The sequence below is a fragment of the Misgurnus anguillicaudatus genome, chromosome 17, assembly GCF_027580225.2.
Source record: "Misgurnus anguillicaudatus chromosome 17, ASM2758022v2, whole genome shotgun sequence".
Taxonomy (NCBI): Eukaryota; Metazoa; Chordata; class Actinopteri; order Cypriniformes; family Cobitidae; genus Misgurnus; species Misgurnus anguillicaudatus.
The window spans coordinates 7,635,288-7,657,629 of record NC_073353.2 but is presented as its reverse complement, the minus strand read 5'-3'; the positions used below and the strand labels follow the sequence as shown (position 1 = coordinate 7,657,629).

The following is a 22,342-nucleotide window of genomic DNA, read 5'->3' as shown; positions in this document are numbered from 1 at the left end:
GTCTATACTGTCTGTCAATAAAGAGCGAAAATGCCCCAAAAATAACTTTTATGATTTAATGCCTAAAGTTCTAGTAATTTGTACAATGCCATAGCCATTAAGCTTTTTTACCTTTATTTTTACAGGCAAGTCATTAAGAACAGGTTCTTATTTACAATGGCGGCCTGAAGCTAAATATAAATTGGCAGACAAAAATAAAAGAAAACAGTTTAAGCTAATTTAGTGCAAATTTTCAGAGCCTGAATATATAAATGGAACGCTTAAGGGTCTTAAAGGCGGGGTGCATGATTTTTGAAAAACACTTTGGAAAAGGGAGTCGGGCCGAGTCACAAAACACACTTGTAGCCAATCAGCACTAAAGGGCGTGTCTACTAACAGACATCGTTGTCTGGGTTGCGTATGTGTGGGGCGGGTCTATCAAAAGCATAGATATATACACTAGATGTCGCCTTGGGGCTCTGAGCATGCGTCAAAACCGCCGCCATCTTAGAACAGGGGTCTTGTCATAGGAAGTATCTATGTAAAGCTGTATCTCCGCCTGTACTTCGAATTCATGTCAATGTCAATGTCAAATTTATTTATATAGCACCATTTCTACAACACAGGTTGACCAATGTGCTTTACAACAGATACACCAAACACTCGCACAATAAGAGATAAAATACTCAAAATAAAGTAAAACACGTCAACCATAATGTTAAAATATTTAAAAATAATAAAATATATAAAATAAAATATAAAACAAGATAAAAGAAAAGACAGAGCACCTCAACCAGATATAAAAGCTTTATCAAACAAGTATGTTTTTAGTCTTGACTTAAAATTTGCCACAGAGGGAGCCAGTCTAATAGAGATGGGCAACTTGTTCCAAAGTCTTGGAGCGATTGATGTAAAAGCACGATCGCCCCTACATTTCAGCCTTGTTTTAGGAATAATCAAGAGTCTCTGATTGGAAGACCGGAGAGATCTTGTGTCACTGCGTTCAATCAATAGATCAGATATGTAAAGAGGGGGCCAGCCCGTTTAGCGACTTAAACACAATTAATAAAATTTTAAAATCCACTCTATAGCGCACAGGCAGCTAATGTAAGGACTGTAATATTGGAGTGCTATGCTCCCGTTTATGAGTTTTAGTCAGAAGTCTGGCTGCCGCATTCTGAACCAGTTGTAATCGAGATAGAGCTGCTTGACTAATCCCAGCATAAATCGTTGTGGACGCGATTTTCTTGGTTTTCTGGACGATGCCGGACTTTTGTGCTGCGTATGGATGTTAGGGCTACTAGCGCTATGCATTACAGTTAGAAAAAGTACATTTTCTTAACATCAAAACTTTTATTTTTTATTTATTGTCTGACTGTTGTAACAAGCCAAAAGAAAACCAAGAAAATCGCGTCCACGACGATTTATGGTGATTTTATTTCTTTTACACCATTGCCTACAATGACGCTGATGTGGGGTTCCCCTGTTTTAAGATGGCGGCTCTGTTTGACGTATTCGGTCCAATGAACTGCCATAGCCAAGGCGACATCTAGTGTACATATCTATGTATCAAAAGAAGGTCCAGATTCTATTGGGGTAGGGGCGTGTCTGTTTAGGTGATTTTAAATATCAACATTGGCTTTCATAGATCATGCACCCTACACTGCCTTTAATGAAGAAAAAAAATGCCCATTCTGGACTGTGCAAAACTAATGCAATACACCTCATTAAAGGGGGGGTTTAATGGTATTTCAAGCATTCTGACTTATTAACACAGTTATAGAGTTGTTTCCTCATGCTAAACGTAGACAAAGTGTCAAAACAGCAGTTGTTACAGAGTATTTCTGTGCCGAATGCACTTCGCCAGGGTTCATACAAGTTTCGGCAAGTTTTTTTCGATTACAGTTCTAACTGACGTTTCAGGGGTTTTCGATACGTATCACTTCTTTATATGGGCTTCCACCGGAACACTTCCCCCGGAAAACCCCGCCCAGCCGTCAATCAGCAGGAGACGCTAGAGCTGCTAACAGCTTATCACGCCACTCAGCCTTGTTTAATTTCAAAAGTCAACAATTTCACGAAAGAAGAAATTAGTTTTTTGGATGTAAGGAGAAGAAAGTCAGCCTTATGGAAACAATGGATATAGTTTATTATCCGGAGTAGCAGCGGAGTTTTGCGTGTGTGTTTGATGCAGTGGATTTTCCCAACCGGGTCATGACGAGTTGCACGCGGTAAGTAATACTTCTTTCTTATGTTGGAAATAGTCGCGTGCATATTATATAAATGACACCAACATGTAGTGAATTATAAGTTAAAACAGTGTTGTATAGTGTTGCATGACTCGTACTCGCTCCTCCCGCGGTATAACTCCTCCATCTTCATTTTTTCGTACGTTATCGGAAAGATTCGGTAAAGCTAATCTTTCTCTTATAAATCTGATTAAACTAAAGACTCTTCAGAGATATAAAGAATGTCATACTACTCTATAGGTACTTCAGATTAACATCAGAAATGCAGAAACAGCATGTGTTACGTGAGCTTTAAGACAGAGCATTATCAGTAATTTATTATATATTTTTTTGTTTTTAATGAAGATTAAGAATTTCATCTGTTAATAATAAAGGCACCTTGGTCCTCCGTTGCGTGGACCCTTCAAAAAGCCTTTAAAGGCAGGGTAGGCAGGTTTAAGTCTAAAATAGTCTAAAACACTTTTTTCCAAATGTCTTTATATTCCAATACATAAGTAAAATGTAAGTACTCTGAAAAAGAGAGTATAAAAATCGAGTGTCTGTAGACCTCTCACGACTGTTTTAAACACAGCTCATTTTTCCATTCACTCCACCCCCTCCCTTCTGGGTTTCTTCTAAAGCCACGCCCCCGAAACACATGAACGCGCTACGCTGCCTGCTTTGCTGGGAGAAGCATTTACCTGAGAAGACCGGAGAGGAAGGAGCGCGGTGCATGTAGTAACATCATGTCAGAATCACATGTAATAATACTAGGGCTGCACAATATGAGGAAAAGTTGCGATGTGCGTTGACATTGTTTAATGTTGCGATGACGATGTGAGTTGCGATAAATATTTTATATTTTTCATGTTTTAGGGCCATTCACATGTCGCGCCTAAAAACGCGTGGAAAAAGCTAGACACATAGGTTATTGTCACATGACCTCCACGCTGCGCTTGTGTCATTCTGAAAAGTTCAAATGTTTTTGAAAAGCCTGGAAGAAACGAGCGCGTCGCACCGCGTGCGAGTCGCGACCGCGCCGCTTCCAGAGAGCACATACCGCGTGCCTACATTTGAAATAATGAACTTGAGCGTGCAATAGATGCAATATATGAATCACGCTTCCACAGTACCTGTGTTTGCGGTGTCATCTCTCCTAAATCCAAAATAATTCCATGATATAGCTGAAGTGCTGTTCCTTTCACCACAAGGTCTTCGTCTGACAACACATTTTCCTCACTCTTCTCTCCTTCCTCCGCCATCGTTTTTGCTAACAGGCACAGCATCGCAACTGACACCTCACAAATCAATCTGAGCGTAGCTGACTTGGGGGTTCCCCTGATTGGCCTAATAGCATGAACGCGCAAACATGTATTCAGGACTAAACGTGATAGGTCAAACGTTTATTACATGCGCTTACCGTTTTACCCTCATTCATCGCGTCAAGGCTGTCTGTTGCGATGTGTTAATCGCGCGAGTTCATATCGCGATGACGTTGAAAATGCAATGTATCGTTCAGCCCTAAATAATACACCTAACTTTATAACTATGAATAAAAACAAATAGGATGGCTTTAGTACTCACTATTAAGCTAGCATATCGATACTGGTAAAGTTTAAAATATATTTTGTTTGATTGGGTAACGAACGAGCTAGTTATATTTATAAGACAAAACTAAAAACAGGTTGCATTGATACACTTTTTTTATTACCATCAGTTACACTGTGATGAAGGTGAATTTCGTGGAAGATTCATAACATAAACGGTGTTTTGCATGTAAGAGTTTCCGTGATGAAAGCATTGTTGACTCTGATGAGAACTACACTCCAGAGACAATACAGCTATCGCATCGTCGACTCTGGGTAAAGCCACACGATATTTACTCTCGTTTGATTTCTTCGTTTATTCCTTTGTTTGCCTTCGCTGACTGCATATGCAGGTACCGTGAGTTCTGAATGCGCTTTCTCTGCCGTACTTTTGCTCTTCCTAGAGTGCCTCGTGCACGTTCAAATCAATCGGGTGTGCACATGTGTGGGCGTTCCTGTAGCAAACAGGGTGGTGCCATGGTCACGAGAGAGAGTGACAGTCGTGCAAGCCAATCATTTGTTTCGTCCCGAATGGAAACAATTAGCTGTCGTGAGAGGTCTACAGGCACTCGAGTTTTATACTCTCTTTTTCAGAGTGCTTACATTTTACTTGTGTGTTGGTATATAAAGACAGTTTAAACAAATTTGGAAAAAAGTTTTTTTTAGACAATTCCTGCCTTTAAAGGCTTTTCAAAGTGTTTTAAATGTTGCTAAGCAATGCAGTTTATTGAGTTGTATTTTTGTTGATCATTTTAAATAAAGTAATTGTAAACTTTAAAATGACATGTTAATGCAGACGGCAGCCTTAATTTCTCTATTCTCAGTTTCTGTTTAATTACTTTTTGTATTTAACTAAACAATGCTGTGAATGCAATAGAATTTTTAACTTTTCGAATAATGACCAAATAATAAATTATTCTCTTATCTTGTTTTCATTACAAATTTATTTAACCTTTATTATGCATGCTTGAGAAAAGTAAAACAAGAGGGCCATGCAGAATGTCCATCATTAAATAAATTGTCTTGTGTAATCACTCAATCGTTTGTGCTAATTTCCGATCGTCAAATATTAAAGTCTGCTCCCGTCATAAGAAACTTGTGTGTTAAATCCAGTCTTTAAATGTGTCAGCTGTAAAACACAACAAAATAGAAGTGCAATATTTTTGCCATGCAAACTCAAACAAATTAAATTTTGTTTTGATGTGCGTACCTATATTTGAAATAAATTTGCATGCATTTTAAAAGCAAAACACTTTACTAACACAAGTTAATTCAAGGACTTATTTATTGCATGGACGGAGAGCATGATGTAGCAGTTCACACATCAAGTTCACACAGGACTTCACACCCCCCTTGTGATGGCTCTGAACAAGTATTAAAAAAAATCCCTGGTTCGAGCCCCGCCTAGGGCAGGTGGCATTTCTGTGTGGAGTTTGCATGTTCTCCCTGTGTCCGTGTGGGTTTACTCCCCCCCAAAACATGCAAGTAAGGCAAATTGGAGATGCCAAATTGTCCCTCCCACAACCTGCGTATGTATCAACTTTTCTGAATAAAACTTGCGTATGGATTAACTGGTTCTCACCATGAATATAGCTGTAGATGCTGAAATGGTGTTTAGAAATAAAGGAAGAAGAAGAAGGAGTATTCAAAAACATCCCTTAAAATAAAAGAATAACCAAACTTGCATGCAGGTTCAATAGTCTCACTCACTTGTATGTCTTTACTTTGGAAGTGTGGGAACATGGGCTCCAGAGGCTCCGGGATGCTCCGTCTCTTTTTGATTTTCTCAAGCAGCGGAAGCACAACTTTCCAGTAGTGCACACAACGGCCAGCATAGTCTTTCCGATCATAGTAAGAGTTCGTGCTTTCACCCTGTTCACACAAAACAGTATATAGTGACCAGAAAACAAACAAAACAGATTCAAATGTAATATCAGGGAGCTACACTGCGACCAAAATGGTCGCATATGCGACCTTTTGAACTGCCGTTGCGACCCTAATTTTTATTGGGTCGCAAATGTGCTACCTAATGTTTTAGACAATATGCTATGATTTACTATGAGCATTTATTAAAACATAAATGTGGATTTTAAGAATACGTTTTATACTTGCTCTGAGCCATCAACACGTTGGCTTCATTTTGCGTGAAAGCACGTCGTGTCTCTCCCCATCAGTGTGCGTTTGCGTGCTCAGCTGTTTCTCAATGAATTGGGTGCGACGCATGTTTCTGAACTTGAGCAGAGGTCTTTCTTCACTGAGGACGCGGGACCCGTATGGTTCCGGGTTTATATTTTAAATGGTCTGTCGGGTCCGGTTAGGTCCTAGTTTAATTACTTTGGGTCCCAAGTCTGATTAATATTGAGTTTATAACCCGAGTCGATCGGAAAACGGCCATGATCGCTACCGCGCTAAAGCTCGAGTGCAGTTTAGCGTGCCTTCGGTTTCTATGGCGATGGTTCTTGTTACGACCACGCGCTGCGTTTTCTTTCTCACATGTTTTTAATAATCTTATTATTAATAAACCATATCTTTTCTAAAACCATATCCATATTAAGTTTGCACAGATTGTAGCAAAAAAAGCAGTGCTAATGTCAAGCCCATTGCACTAAACGAGCAAAGCAATGTAAAGTTTGTCACCGGGACAGCAAGTAGATTTGAAAATAAAATAAGTGGAATAATATTATTGAAATAATTAGTGGATTAAGCTTTTTAAACCGGCAAGAGAGAAATAGAAAGATAGAGCAGAAGCAGTAAAAGTGCCTATTTAATAGAAATTATTACCATTATAACATCAGTCATAACATCAGTCACAGTTATAATCTATAGACCTGCACTGTCTATTAATATACTATACATAGTATTATATTGAGTTTGATAAAAGGGGTCTAATTGCTTCATATATCAGTGCAAAAACAGTAAGTGTTTTCGTGGTGCTTTGACAAACAGTGTCAGCTTTGTTAATGGCAAAGAAAGTTTGGAGTGTTTAGATTAATGAAATATAATGTGAAATTAATATTAATTTTCAATAAATCAAAGTATTGTGTTGTGTCACACATTATTAGTTCTTCGTCATATGTATAGTAGACCATTATTTGTCAGTGGGTAATGATTGCCCTTTTTACCAGTTACCACCACCAAGTAAATTTCAGATCTGTGGGAAACACTGACTGCAACGTTTAAGAAAACAAGGCGTCATGTGGTTTAAAAGATGGCAAGTAAAATAAAAAGCATATCTGTATGCAATACAGTTTCATTATTGTTCATTATTAACCAGAGCGCCTTAATATAACTTGAAAAAAATATGTGCGACCAAATCATATTTTGCGCCAGTAACTGAAAAAGTTGGTAGCGCAAGTGCCACCAGTGGAAAAGGTTAGTGTAGTTCCCTGAATATGCAAGTTTCTTTACAGTAGCCAAATTCAAACATTATTAAACAACAACAACCCATAATAATCGACAGATGGTCAGTGTGTGAATAAATACATACACATGTAGATTTATATTAACCTTTTTTTAAAGATAAATACCAAACTATTTAAACCAGAAGCAATAGATTTTGTCAAGTGTGTCAAAATGTTCATTTATATTCACAAATGAGATTTACCATATGTGTTAGATGCTGGGCCCAGTGTATGAGCAGCGCTGGTTGAAGACCGTGTTTCTCTCCAGCACGTAGCGTGCTCAGACCATGCTGGACAACCAGTCGTAGTTTAGCTGACATACCTGACCTAGATTGAATAAACAGAGCTGGATTTAAGATACTGTTGGAGGTACGTATGGGGTAGGTGATGTCACGTGACAATGTCTGTGTGATAAACTCACGGTGTTTTATTGTGAATCAGACTGTAGACGGCGTCCCACCATTGTCTCTGTTTCTCTGATGACAGCAGCTTCATGATGTGCATTGGCAAACATCTGGGCTCATGTGATTGAGAACTTGCATTGATCTTTGCAGTCTCTTGCATTTGAGTGTGACTTGTAAACACAACACCGCACAAAAACACCTAAAAAGAACACACAGCAAAAACATTGATATGTTAATATGGTCACAATGCCATTTATGGACCACTTATTCCTAAACCAGAGAAAGATTTTAACTAAAGTCACCTTACATTCCTCCTGTAATGCATCTCTGGCCTAATTGATATTGAACCTATTAACCTCAAGCAATTTTATGACAACTTATTGTTTTCCTAAGGATTTTTCTTTTCCAAATTTATGAGGCATTCTGGGGACCTTGATATTTGGCACACATGGACCATTTTTTATAAACCCTGGCTCATGCCTGCTTCTACACTAAATGTCTGACCATTGTCGCCTGCTCCCACACAGTACGTGTTCCACGCGCGCCCAAACCCGCAATGGGTAGACTGATTAATCGGCACCGATAGTTAATTGTCACTTTGTAGGTGCGAGCAAAAATGTGCCGTTTTGGGTGTGTCTATTAAAATTCAAATGAGCTGATCTCTGCACTAAATGGCAGTGCCGTGGTTGGATAGTGCAGATTAAGGGGTGGTATTATTATAATAATAAGATCCTATTCTGACATCACAAGGGGAGCCAAAATTCAATAACCTATTTTTTTACATGCTTGCAGAGAATGCTTTACAAAAATTAAGTTACTGGGTTGATAGTTTTTCACATTTTCTAGGTTGATAGAAGCACTGGGGACCCAATTATAGCACTTAAACATGGAAAAAGTCAGATTTTCATGATGTGTCCTTTTAATTTTGTATGGAGGTTAAATGCAAATTAAAATGTAAACTCACTGTCAAATAAACTTAAGATTTGAAGGCTCACCTTTAATATTAATAAGGTGCAACTGAACGTCAGTCAGTGATAAATGCTGTATGCGGGGGTTTCAAACTAATGGACAGGGTTCGTACACATTTTTACCAATACTTTTCCATTACTTTTCCATACTTTCAAGGCAAAAATCATCACCTGGAAAATTCCATGTATACATAAAGAATAAAAATCCAATGAAAATTTGCCTTTTTCTTTGGATAAAAGCATCTGCTAAATGCCCAAATGTAAAATGTATCACACCACACCTAAACTAAAATCAACAACAAGCCATTTGTTTTCTACCAGCAAGTAGGTTTACATACCTACAGTAAAGAACTGGGAGGCAGCATAAAATAAATAATATATCCAGTTAGGGTTGTGCCGATAGACGATATCATCGTCCATCGTGATGGTTGACTGACATCACGATGGAGAGACACCATCGTGATGCCACGCCCCCTCCCCACCCCGCTGCGAGTCGTCATACACTTACTCTCTTCTAGACTATATAGACTATAGTTAACCTAATATCTTTGCGTGATAAATTAAATAGAAAATATAACTAATGCATATATGCTATTTTAAATACTGTAGTCTATGCCTGAGACGTGACGTGTGTTAGTCTGTGAAAATATCCTGTCAGGCATTTGATCTTGACTAGGGATGGGCACGGATATTCGAATATTCGAATGGCAATAATAATTCGAATTTAAAAAGTGCGATTCGAATGTTTGTTTGTTTTTAATGTGCCACCAAAGGGTAACAACTTATTTAATGCTTTTTCACTTCATCTATACTGTCTTTTACAGACTTAAATGTAAAATATACATGAACATTAATTTGTATGTATTTCTGATTGTTTGGCAATGCAGATTGCAGACGAATTTAAGTTTTTCCTTTTATCTCCGGGTTTGTCCGCGGCGCGCCGTATTTGGCCAGTGAGTGCTCATGTGTTATTAAACGTGCTTCTCCGCTGCCGACCGCATCAACACATCATGAGAGATTTGTAAGCTTTCTGTTATAAAGTCTACTTTATTTTGTTAATAAGGAGACAGACACGGAGAACGAAATGAAACGGAGAACATTTATTATATGCGGTGCTCTTTCGAAAATGAACCGGATAACTGCACATGGCAGTTTAAAGCAAAGCACCGTTAACGTTAGTAACTTTGCACAGTCAACAATAAGGTATAGAGCCGCTTACGTTATTTGTAAAATAATGTTAAATACAGATATTCAATCTTGTTCAATCCGTCTGTTGTTTTTATCGGATAATCATGATCACGAGGAAGAGTTTTCTCCGCAGCACCAGCATTAGGCTATTGTATCTAGTCAGAAGAACGGGCTTTCACCGAAGCAGGTAGGATAAATACGGTTTTCTTTATTCACAAATACATGTCAAACTAAACTGAGAAGATATTTATATGGCGACTGAGCAGTCGGTTATGTAGATGTGTTTTTTCGTTTGCTCCGGGCTCTTGGTGTTTTGAGTCTGTTTAAATGATGATAGCCTACTTTGTCAAGTCCTCAAACTTTAAACTTCGCAAGTCCTCAAACTTCGCTTAGATTTGGGGTTAGTGTATAATATTTGGTATAATATAATGTATGTAAGATCAAACAGTAATGAATTCATACTAACGACCGACTTGAAACTAAGGATTTGACTAGACTTCGCTCCGCATTAAGTTTTAACGCATTTTTTTCTGTAGGATATTTTTTAAGAAGAACTTATATATATATATATATATATATATATATACACAATGTTTTCAACTTAAAAATACATACATATATATATATACATACAGAATATAAGTTTAGCTTGTTGTGGTTATTTCCTAATTATAAGCCTTCTGTGAAATTATGACAAAATGAAAACTACTAAACACGCATGTCTTAATTAACATAATTTAAATAAACGAATATTTGTTCTTTATGAGCTTAAATATTCGAAAAATTAAATATTAAAAGTAATAGTAAATTACTGGTAATAGTAAGTTACTGGAAAATGCCCATCCCTAATCTTGACATTGCTAGAATCTTGTCTTTTTACATGTTGTACATTTATCTTAAAAGAATTAATTTTGTACAAGAAAACAGCCCATATTAATCATTTATTAGTAGCCTATTGAAGTGTCTCGGGAGATCGTGCTCATTGTTACATTGAGGCTATACTGCACTGAAGCAGCAGATTAGGATATAAACCCAGAATTCAGCGAACGTCAAGAACAAGAAAACGGGAACAACACTCCGACCGAAACGCGGGATTTACATACACAGACCATGTTTAAATTTAGATGTGTCTGGCCCTGTTCACTTTGTCTAGTTTTAATAAGCTGCGGATTGAAGTGCTGGCTGCTCCCCGCGGTGCTGAAGACCCGCTCTCTGACGGAGTACTGGTGGCACATATGCACAGATATTTACGTGCAAAATTTGGAAAGCGCGGAGGAGTCGTTGGGTTAGTAAAATAACGAAATTATAGCTTTTAAATAGAAAAAAAATTATGTAAAGAGATTAAAAAGTGCTTAAAAGTGCACAACTCTTCTTCAGTGGATTAAAGCTTTTCCCCTTATGTTCAACCTATAGGAAAGAGACATTAGTTGGGATAGTAAAATAACAAAATTATAGATTTTAAGTACAGAATAGTATTTATGTAAAATATATATTAAAATAAAAAGTGCACAACTCTTCTTAAGTGGAAGTAATAAAGTAAAATAACAAATAATAATTATATAATAACGAAAAATAACGAAAAATTAAAATACCCCCCCACCTAACAATATCATCGTCCATCGCGATGGTTTACGTAACCATCGTCAACTGCCAATTTATGGGGACATCGCCCAACCCTATATCCAGTAACACTGACATCACCTTAAAAAGGCTACAATGACGAAGACCAACTATCTTCTGAAATACAAGATTTGAAATATTAACTGAAGTCACAGATTAAAAAACTGCCACTCGATGTTGAGGGCATAGCACAATTAGTTTTCACCATGGGCCAAATTTTGCCAATATATTTGGATATACTCAACATTTAACAGAGGTTCAATGTGTCACATACAATGTTTTTCCAGCTACAGATTGGATTATTTTTCTGATCAGAAAAATATGGGCTACTGTCGCTTTAAGGGCAAGTTCTGCACGGAGTTACATACTGTAGTCTTTTTTGCAATTCTCTTCACAGCACATGCAATCTATATCACTTTGAAGCTTGCTGTGGAAGATTTTGTCATGAATCTAATATGAATATAATATAGTATGCTAGTCAAGATATGCAAGTCAAGATAGCCCGATGGGCAGGGAGAGAGATGCATTTTGCTTTGGGAGCCCTGAGCGAGCATTCCCTGGACTTGTCTGATCACAAAATCGACTGATTACATTTTACATGTATTCTTTTAATACAAAACTTCCAGCACTTTTTCAGATCTGCGAGGTTCGATTTTAAAATTCCAAAACGTTTCCAGGTTTTTCAGGACCGTACGAACCTTGACTGGATTTAAGCAGTCACAATATTGACTTTTATGGTTAAATAGTTTTGATCAATTAGCAGGGCTCAACATAAAGGACTGCCCGGTGGCCAGGGGCAAGCGTGAAAGATGCTCGAGCCAGTAAAAAGTATTGTCACTTGAACGATCGGGCCAGTGCTTCGCCCTCAGTCACTAAAATATATGTTCTGCCTGTAGCCGTTTGTCTGCATGTATTCTTATGCAAACGTTACCATCGAGACATATTTAAGTTAACTTCTCAGCAATGTCATGACTCATGAGGTTTCTTCTACCTTATTGGTTTTTGTGGACACAGAGTTTACATTTAAAATGGTCAATTGTCTTAATAAATGACGAAAAATATTTATACTATTATATTTGACTTTTGAATTATTATTTTAAATGTTTGACTTGAAATCTTTTTTTGGTGGAGCCAGAGAAATTTTTGTCAGGGCTTGATCACTGAAAACTTGAACCACTGGCCCTAAAAAGAATTATTTGCGTTGAGCCCTAATTAGCCATTTTAGTAATATGTGAAAATATATTAATAAATAGCCTAAGGGGCCAGTCACACCAAAAGCGCTTTAAATGCTTGCAAACGCAAGGCGCGACGCACTTCCTTTTTTTAAAAAGAGCAGTGCGACGCGGCTTTTCATATTGCTAAGCAACCACCGAGTCAGCTGTCTTGTCAATCAAATATTGAAGCGTGAGCGCTCTTTTGCTGTTAACTGTCATATTAGCAGAAACTTTAAAAAGAGGGCGTTTGCTCTGACCTTGTTTGAGGGTGAGAGGTGCACAAACACGCAGGAGAGAGTGAGCGAGTGGTGTCCGGTTCTTCAAAGCAACTGTAAACTTCCCTCACCTCAACGTAAGGCCCGCCTCTCCCCTCATTCGATTGGACAATGGAAAGACAAGAATGACGTCGGGCGCTTCTCCGCTCTCCTTCAAAAACGCGTGCGCGGCAGGCGGCAAAAAAACGCAAGGCGCTCAGCGCGCATAAACAGCGCGCAAACCCTCCATGCTCATAGAATATCATTCAAAAAAGGCACCACAACTGCCATAAACACGTTTGGTGTGACTGGACCCTAAGTGAAAGTGACCCTAAAACTTTTGAATGGTAGTTCGCTATTTAATGTTACACAAGAGAGTTAGACAGAAAAATGTATATTAAAGCTTGTAATTGTAATTGTATAGCAAGTTAAATAATGATATATTAGATACTAGCATACTAAATTATATACATATTATACTCGAATATAATAGCTGCAAACATACTTTTATCTGTCACGGTTCTCATATTTCCCCTGTTCTAACATGGGCAGCTGATGGCTTACTATTTTTCTCATCCGTAATTCAGTTTGTGTTGCATTACATCTCCCGTTCTCCCTCCCTATATGGTGTTACCACTGGAAGCTGTGACTTGATCCATTTAGATCTTGTTTTATTAATTTCTTTATCAACATTTGATGCCAGCATATCGATTCACATATCGCATGGAGGCAGACAATACAACGCCATATTGATGCAGTCCACACAATAACTTTTTCGGTGCTCATTTCTTATTAATTCAACTCACAAGTACTGAAGACTCGCACAAAAAAAAAAAAAGGATTTTGCTTGCATTGCACCAATTTAGTCATTTTGGAACAAATGTGTCAATTTGATATGCACTTAATGAATCATTTACAAAAAGAGCAAGTACGAATGTAAGAAATAATGATTTTACTTTGATCTTAAAATCAAGTACATACCTCCAGGTCCAGCAGACAAAGAGATTCAGGGTTGTTGGTGTCCAGTTTGGAGGTCTCAAGCGTAAGACGTGGAAAGAGTGGTTTGATCCAGTCCTGCAGAGACACCCTGTGACCCATCAGAGCCCACTGCAGGCCCAGCCACGTCAGGTGCTGAAGAGCCCCGCCATGCAACAACACTGAACCTACAACGACAAAAGATCTGCTCATTCACCATCACACAACACAACTGTTTACTGTGAGCATAAACACAAAACCCTCATCATATTACCATTGTCCCACTTCTCAAGATCTGTGATGTCCGGCAGCTGTGCGCTGATGTTGTGAATATCATCGTTGCTGATGAAAGACAGGTGTTCCTGTGCCAGTGAACCGAAGAGCTTCTGGAGCAGATCATTCTGCCCGATCTTATTCCCGAACGCTTCTACCACTTCATTCACAAGCTGTGTAGCGTCCTGGCTCAAATTCAACAGCATGTGACCTGCCTGGCTTTGACGATCAGAGGCTAACAACTCCAGAAGATGATGGGTCACATGGTCACCTTTAAAAACCTTCAGTTTGGGTCTTGGAGCCTGAAGCAGAGATGGTAAATTAGGGACTGTGGCCAAATGCGTTCATATTTTAAATTTATAAATAAAATTGAATTAATTTGCAAGAATAAAGGTGAGAAAGAATAAAGGTAAATGATCCGGTGTACCTGACAGGCAATCAGATAACACAACGCTGCTAGATCACGCACGCCCCTCCACTGCAGCAGTTTTTCATGAAACATCTTCATCAGCAGTGTCCCAGCGTACAGGTACAAGTGAGCTCTCATCTCTGTGAACACCTCTGACAGCTCATCCACAGTGTTTGTGGCCGTATTCTTCAAAGACTGCATTTCACGATCAAAACTGAAAACACAAAGACAGGACTTTACATTTTATGTTTGTTGGTATCATTTTGGTAGCCTCATAGTTGTTCTAATGATTGGAAAGCATCAAATGGTCTTTAAATAAGGTCCTATTACGCTTTTTTACTTCTGTCAACATTAATTAGTGTAATGTTGCAATCAACTTTTCTTTATGAGTAACTTACATGCAGAGAGCATCAGCGCTCTCCTGACTGTTCTTCACTCCCAGCGTGAGTCTCAGCAGATTGCAATGTGCCAGCAAAAGCTCTTTCTGAAACTTACGGGACGCCCGCTTGTTATTTGACACACTCAGTTGCCGGAGATATTCCTGAAAGAGAGGATACCAGTGTGAAAACACACCGCCTTAGTTTACTGTATATTGTTTCTCACCAAACCTCTCTATAACAATCTGCTTCATATTGTTAGGAATTTAGAGGGTTTGAATGACAGGAGAAAATAATGAGTAAATTATCTTCTTATGGGAAAATTGTCCCTCTAATGCGAAGCCTTGTTTGTGCACACGTACAATAGCAAAATAAATGAGCTTATCGATGTTAAAAAGGGACCAAACAGATAGTGTCAGCTCACACTGAGGGTCTGTATGTATTTGAGCGTTTATGCTTTAAAACCGCATTTGTAAATTATCATTTCAGAAAAGACCTTAGTCCACACTACACATGACTTTAAACACATGAAACAATCGTTTTTGCGATGCATTGCGATGCTAATGTGAACGATTACTGCATCAATGCACAAAAACTTTTGCATTGTTTTTCTCTCAGGTGAGTGTGCCCACGCTAAATGATGCGAGTTTTAATGCAGGGTTTTGACAAGAAAGAGACACAAAAGTGTGAGAAGACAAACTAACATGTGCATTAATATAAAAATTGAGGATGTAACGCATTGTGATATCGGTTTGAATAGAATTGTTGACATAATAATCGTAATTGAATCGTAAAACCAGTTTTCAAACTAAAACGGGGTCTGCAGGGTTTTAAAAAAGTCTCAGTTTATGGGGGATGAAAACCATGTGTAGTGTGGATGATGCCATGTGTAACCGTAGATTGTAATGAAAACAGAATAATGTAAACATAGTAAAGTGTGAAGCTGAATTTTGATTGTCTTTTACATTAAAGATGAACTATGACCTGTTTAAGAGCATGTCTCACATTTCATTTACATTAAGCACCTGTTCAAAAAAAGTGATCTCCATCACTAACCTGAAGGGTTCTGACAACAACCTTGTACCAGTCCAGATTGTCTCTGAGACCGCCAGCTTTCTCCACAGCGAGACAGTGTTTGACTGCCTCCTCATAGCGACCGTCCGAGTCGTAAAGCTGGATTAATCTGCTGTTAACATAAGCGTCATGAGGACGCAGTCTCAGTTCAGATAAGAGCAGCTCGTACAGCTGACTGAAGCCCTTCTGGCCCTGAGCACTCAGAAGTTTCTCCTTAATAAAAAAGAAATACTGATCTTAGGACAGCTTTAGAAGACAGATTGTTTAAAAAGCACGTTTAACTGCACTTACCCTAAGATCAAAAACAGCGGGATGTCCCGGTAGAAGATCGGCAGCCTTTTGCACCCAGTACTCGGCTCGGCCATCACGTTCTGGCTTACTACAGAGCAGCTCGGCCACTTTCAGAACCAGGTCTCGCTGGGCTGGATTAAGATCTACTGAACGCTAACACATAACACACAAACCTACACATCAGCTTATACATACTGGAGTAATGAGAAAAAGCCTGAGGTGCATTTGTTTGGAGTTAGTTAGGAAAATCATACTCTGTAAAATAATTGGATACAACTTTTCGAGATTTATAGTCAAGATAATAATGATCCTAAACAGACCAGCTGGGATTACCAAAAACATTACAGACATAATCATTTGCATAGTGGATATATGAAATCCAGTAGTATGGTAACCCATACTTGTAATGTGACCTCTGCATTTAACCCATCCCAGTTAGTCGTGAACATACACAACTGTGGCAACCTACCGAACGTGAGACTTGAACCGGTGACCTTTGGGTAACAAGCCGACTCGCTAACAGTTAGGTTAGGACTGTGTGATATTTTAATTATTTAACAAAAATTAGGCCAAAATAGAGAAGCCATAATGCACAACTGTGTACACAAACCTGTATTATGACACAGTTAAGTGCTGCTGATTTTTAACACCACATGGCTCTTGCATACGCAGTGATGTTGCTATTTAAAGAATTTGACCATCTTATTTTTAAGAGATTGGAGATTAAAACATTTTCAGGTTTTCGATGACTGCGGGAACCTTTTAATAGAAATATTCATTATACAAAATCTGATGATAAATGTTTATGAATTATGTAAGAAATAATTGATGACGGGTCATTGAATTATTCAAAAATAATGCACACTCAAGGTGGTAATGCAGTAATAATGAGTGCATTATTTTCAAATAAACAAATTCAAAAAATTCAAGCGACCGGAGTTAATTTTTCTCTTAAACCACTATTACCACAGATTTGAAGACATTAGACAGGTCAGGTGTGCGTTTATCAAAAAATAATGCATCAGAATAAAGCATTCAACAGGCATTCAACTAATTATTATTTTAACTTTTTCCAAAGCCCTACTTGTACATAAAAACGCTTCCCTGCCAAAGACTGCAGTATACATATTTGAATTCAATTGTTAGATCCATTTCCAGAATTTTTACAGAGGCTACAGAAAGTGTTCATGTAAATAGTATTCAAATACCTTGTAACATCCCACAGCTTTGTCTAGTTCACCATCACGCTCATATAGTTGCCCAAGAAACTTGTGTGCTTTGGGATCCTTTGGCTGTACTGTTAAATACTCGGAAATGCATCTGTGTGTGTGAAACAGAGAGATTTACAAATATTATCAAGTCTCTCAGCAAAACTGAAAATATATTTTACAAAGACGCAAAAGAAATTACCTTTTGGCAAGTTCATACTCCTTAGCTTCAAAGTATAATTTTGCAAACAGAAACCCTTTAACCGGCCTCTGCAAGAAACAAAACAGGAGGTTTCGCTAAATTCCATCACAATTACACAATATTAGCATAAAATAACAACATGTGATGTATCAGGATTATTTTTACACTGAAGTCAATTAGATCAGAAACTGAGATCTCTCAGTCCACTTTTCACACAGTGAATTTAATGAAACCAATTCACATTTTGACATTAAGTTAACTTACTTACATAAAAAGTTCATTGGGTAATTAGGGAAAACTGTTTAAAAAGCATGAATGCAATGTTATTAAATGACATCAGTTTCATTTTCAAAGAAATATCTTCTTGTTTAAGTTTCTAGGATAGTTGCTGCTGGGTGTGGTTTATTGAATTAGACTAATTCAGAATAAACATTTATCGTTTTATTCATAAAACCACGATTTACTACAAACACCGTGGATTTTTTTTCTTTAATTTGTAGTTAAACTAGGGTTAATTTTCGTAAGTGAATTAAGTAACTACTTGAATGACAGATTCAGTAATGAAACATTTCAGGCTGTAGTTCACTCGTCGGATTCAGTTAATCTCTGTCTTTGTAATTATTTAAAAACATGTTTTGTCGCTCTTTCCGGGGGTCTGTTGAAGACTCGTAGAAAGCCGTAAGATGTTTAATAAATTTGTGACTGACTGATCAGACAGAATACGATGAACTGCTGTGGGTCTTAGATCGGGCCTGTACTTGTCTTACCTCTTTCTGAGACGGAGAAGCATTCTGAACGGATGAAATATAGCGCTCCACATCTGCTTTAGTCCGCCTCATAGTTATAGATCACCGCTGACTGATCTCGAGATATAAACGCTGATCATTTAAGCAAATCAACACACGAGACCAATACACATGAACATGCAAAGGCTGCTCATCGGCAAATGGCGCAATCACGTATGTCCCGCCGGCCAATCGGCTTCGACTCTGACGTATTTCCTTTTTTCTTCTTCTTCTTTGGTGTTTACTGGCGGTTGGCAACCAACTTGCATTACCGCCACCGACTGGGCTGTAGTGGATATACATAGGCCAATATACATATGATGGGAAAAGGGGGAATGGCCATAAATAAATAAATATAAACCATATACTCTGTATTCTCTTGTTTAATTCACATTCTTATATGTCTTTTTTATGTTTTCCATAATAAACCTGTTAACAAAAGTCAAGGTGTTTTACTTCAATGATTGAATGATCTCTCATTGTATTTTGTACATTGGAGTACATGTTCAACTGTCTTTTGTTGATTACAGTGTATACATTCCTCTGATGTACCTTATGGCTTTTTTTACAAAAATCATGCAAGCGTAATACAGTTGATTTATTTATTACAGAGAATTAATATCTTGCAACTAATATTATAATTACGTTCCTGTAAAATATTTTTAAAAAATTTAAATGGATGGAATAATTTTGTCAACTAATTTCTGCTTCTTTTCTTTCAAGGCTGTAAATGAGGTGTGGGGGAAACGCAAGGGGACAGAGTCAGTGGGGTGAATCAAACAGGTTCGAATTTTTAAAATGGTGAAATTAAAAAGGACAACTAAATAACTAAATAAAAATGACTCTCCATTGTGAGTTTTTTTTTTAACTATTATTTTATAATACATAAGCGTGCCACATGACACTTCACAGTCAAAGTGGCTCTGTATGACTGATGTAGGCCTATTGGTTTCTTTTCAGATTTTTCCTCTTATTTAAAATATCTATATACTAAAAGTCCAAATTTTCACAATCTACAATTTTTTTAACCTGAGGACACATTTATTGTTAAACGTTTGTGTGGCTTAAATACTCAAGAAAACATTCTAAGAAAGAAACACAAAAAACAGTAATTTTAAAACCATCTAATAATAAGTATCTAAAATTACCACCCCCTTCCACTAGAGTTCCCGCAGTGAATTGTGGGGTCATTTTCAGCCCTGCTTGTGACGACAGACACCAGCGGCGGTTCTTGCTTGTGTCATGCACAATATATCAAACTTTGAAGGTTGTAACCAAGTCATTAATATGATAGTGTAATTACAACCAAATTAGACTAGTAAGGTGGTTGTCATTTTTTTCCGCAGGATACACACACACACATGCACACACACACGCACGCACACACACAATTGTTTTGTATGCCCCCAGAACCACTTATGATTTTGTCTGATTAATTAATGAATTTTTGTTTGTGTAATCGTGATATTTTAAAAGGTAAACTAACTTAAGAATAAACAACCACTTTCCTGTCACCCAGTGACAAGCAACCACTATCTTTTAATTTTAAATTGTTAATACATTTTATAGCAGGGCTACAGTACTTAATATATAGTACTATATTTTCTGTAGAAACCACTAAGTCTGCCTAATGGCAATCAGCTGCTTAGTGCAGCTCTATCTCACTCATTACTACAATACAATTTTCTTATGCCCGAAATGTGTTTTAACGTCACTATTAGGAAAATAATAGTATGTCCTTAGTTTATTATAATTATAACAAATTTATGTCCAACACTCTTAAAGTGTTGTGAAAATAATTGGAAAAAACAAATTCCAAGTCCAGGCACTCAGTAGGATGCAATTGTAATTGTTGTATCTCAATAGGGACAGTGTATTGTTGTATGGATGTTTACTTTGAATGCTATGCATTATATTATATATATTTTTTCCCTCATGCTGTTTTATAACAATTTAGAATCATGATGGGTAATTAGCCTATTCACATTTATTGATTTTTGTGATATATTGTGTGGAGTACACTAGATGTCTGTATTTGTATGGTTTCACCTTTGATACTAGACAGTATTTGAACTATTGCCTCCAGTGGCCAAAAATTGTGTTGCAAGTGTTAGAGTGGCACACCTGAAATCAATACAATTATAAGTGGTGTGTGAGTCTGTCTGTTTGTTGCCAGCGCCCTGGTGGGGGCCGGTGGGCCGATGCGCGTTGGTGTTTTAATGTTTTGGCCCTTGAATATTGGTGGGGGCTTTTTGGCTTTTGCATCCTGCTGAGTGCCTGGACTTGGAATTTGTTTTTTCCAATTATTTTCACAACATTTACCCTTCCAAGAGCACCAGAGGATACAAGGGATACCAGCAGGGCTCCAGTTCCCCTTTGTTTACCTTTAAAGTGTTATTTAGTCAAAATATATTTGAAGTGCACATTGAATGCTCTGTTCTGGGGTAGATACCCAAGTTTATATAAAGTATACTTGGAATAGTTCCACTTTAGCACAACAAAGTATACTTAACACAACTTTAGTTGGACATAGCACTACTTTCAGACAACCAAAGTGCATTAAGTACAAAATTAGTTGTTCCAATTTAGCAGACTTGAAGTAGCCTAGTGTGCCACAAAGCTGTTGGCTATAGTTTGCATGTGTTTTGTGGCACTTTACCATTTAAGCCCATCTGTAAAAAAGATCACTTAAAAAAGTGATTTATAATGTATTTTAATTATTTTACTTATTAAATAATTTTAAAATGAATCACTAAACATTTTGTGTTTTGTAGTTCAAATGCTTTATTTTTGGGCAATGTATCTTTTAGTAAGGATAATGGTTAGACTCTAAGATAAGCTTTGTGCACAAGCTAGTAAAAGTCATCATTCCATAAAAATAAAAAAAAGATTATCTAAAATGACTATTTGTTCAAAGACAAAAAAATACATGTATCTCTTATTTGACATCATATCAATATATTTTTAAAAGAAATGACTGACAGTTGTAGATATGTGTTGATTTCAGAATGGTCCATCAAGTCCCAGTTCAGCGATCTAACCATATAGTGTGAGAACATAATTTATGAGCTTTGGCTTTACATCTCATTTGATTTACTCTTACGATGCTAGTTGTTGTTTATCCATGACATTGCTGAAATGGCATAGTGTATGCCCAACACATCAGAAACTACAAACCTAAAGCCCACCACTCTGCAAATGATCTGCGACTGGGCAAAAGCTTTAGCACTTTTCACACACAGATTATTATGGAGAATACAGAAGATGTGTCCAGGATTTGTCTGTAACATTTACACAACTTGTAATTTGCCTTGCTACCTACCTCACAAAACTTGTAGAAAATGTCTTACCCAAACAAAGTTACTGGGTTGATCTTTTTCAAGTTTTCTATGTTGATAGAAGCACTGGGGACCCAATTATAGCACTTAAACATGGAAAAAGTCAGATTTTCACGCTATGACCCCTTTATGGATTTACAACACTTTTATATTATTTATCAGAAATAATTGGCTTGTAAAAAAAGGGGACCATTTACTTATCATTAAGCTTTTTTCTGAGCCAGTTTTATAAGATTAGAGAAGCATGTAGAAGTTATAGAGTCAGTTGATAGTGACTTGGGAAGGAATTCAAATAAGCTGTGGTCAAAGGTGAAAAAAATAACTAATATGAGCCTAAAAGATGAGTATGTGTGCAGTAAATAAATAGACCATTTGGAAAGAGGTTAGATCATCTTGACACTTGACCAGTTTGCCTATCAAAATAACAGGGCCACTGATGATGATGATGATGATGATGCAATTCTCACTGTGGTGCATCATGTTGTGAGTTAGGCTACCATCCTCCAGATTTGAGCTCCAACCCTTCCACGATCAAACACATCTGAAACAGCTAATCAAGTCGTTCAGT

General features: G+C 37.5%; 1 protein-coding gene across 3 annotated transcripts in view; it reads right to left on the bottom strand.

Annotated features, from left to right (window-relative positions):
• LOC129452573 (E3 SUMO-protein ligase RanBP2) overlaps positions 1-18,631 on the bottom strand; it is a 51,193-nt gene extending 32,562 nt beyond the window's left edge. For all 3 annotated transcript variants that reach the window (XM_055216553.2, XM_055216555.2, XM_073854905.1), the window contains exons 1-12: positions 18,419-18,631; positions 17,652-17,719; positions 17,450-17,561; positions 16,242-16,394; positions 15,933-16,163; positions 14,898-15,040; positions 14,518-14,713; positions 14,092-14,392; positions 13,824-14,005; positions 7,616-7,797; positions 7,398-7,521; positions 5,504-5,665 (exon numbers count right to left, since the gene is read on the bottom strand). In XM_055216553.2, the coding sequence (XP_055072528.2) occupies positions 5,504-5,665; positions 7,398-7,521; positions 7,616-7,797; positions 13,824-14,005; positions 14,092-14,392; positions 14,518-14,713; positions 14,898-15,040; positions 15,933-16,163; positions 16,242-16,394; positions 17,450-17,561; positions 17,652-17,719; positions 18,419-18,490 (1,926 nt within the window). In that variant the 5' untranslated portion in view covers positions 18,491-18,631. The remainder of the gene's footprint in view (positions 1-5,503; positions 5,666-7,397; positions 7,522-7,615; positions 7,798-13,823; positions 14,006-14,091; positions 14,393-14,517; positions 14,714-14,897; positions 15,041-15,932; positions 16,164-16,241; positions 16,395-17,449; positions 17,562-17,651; positions 17,720-18,418) is intronic.
• Positions 18,632-22,342: the final 3,711 nt, after the last annotated feature.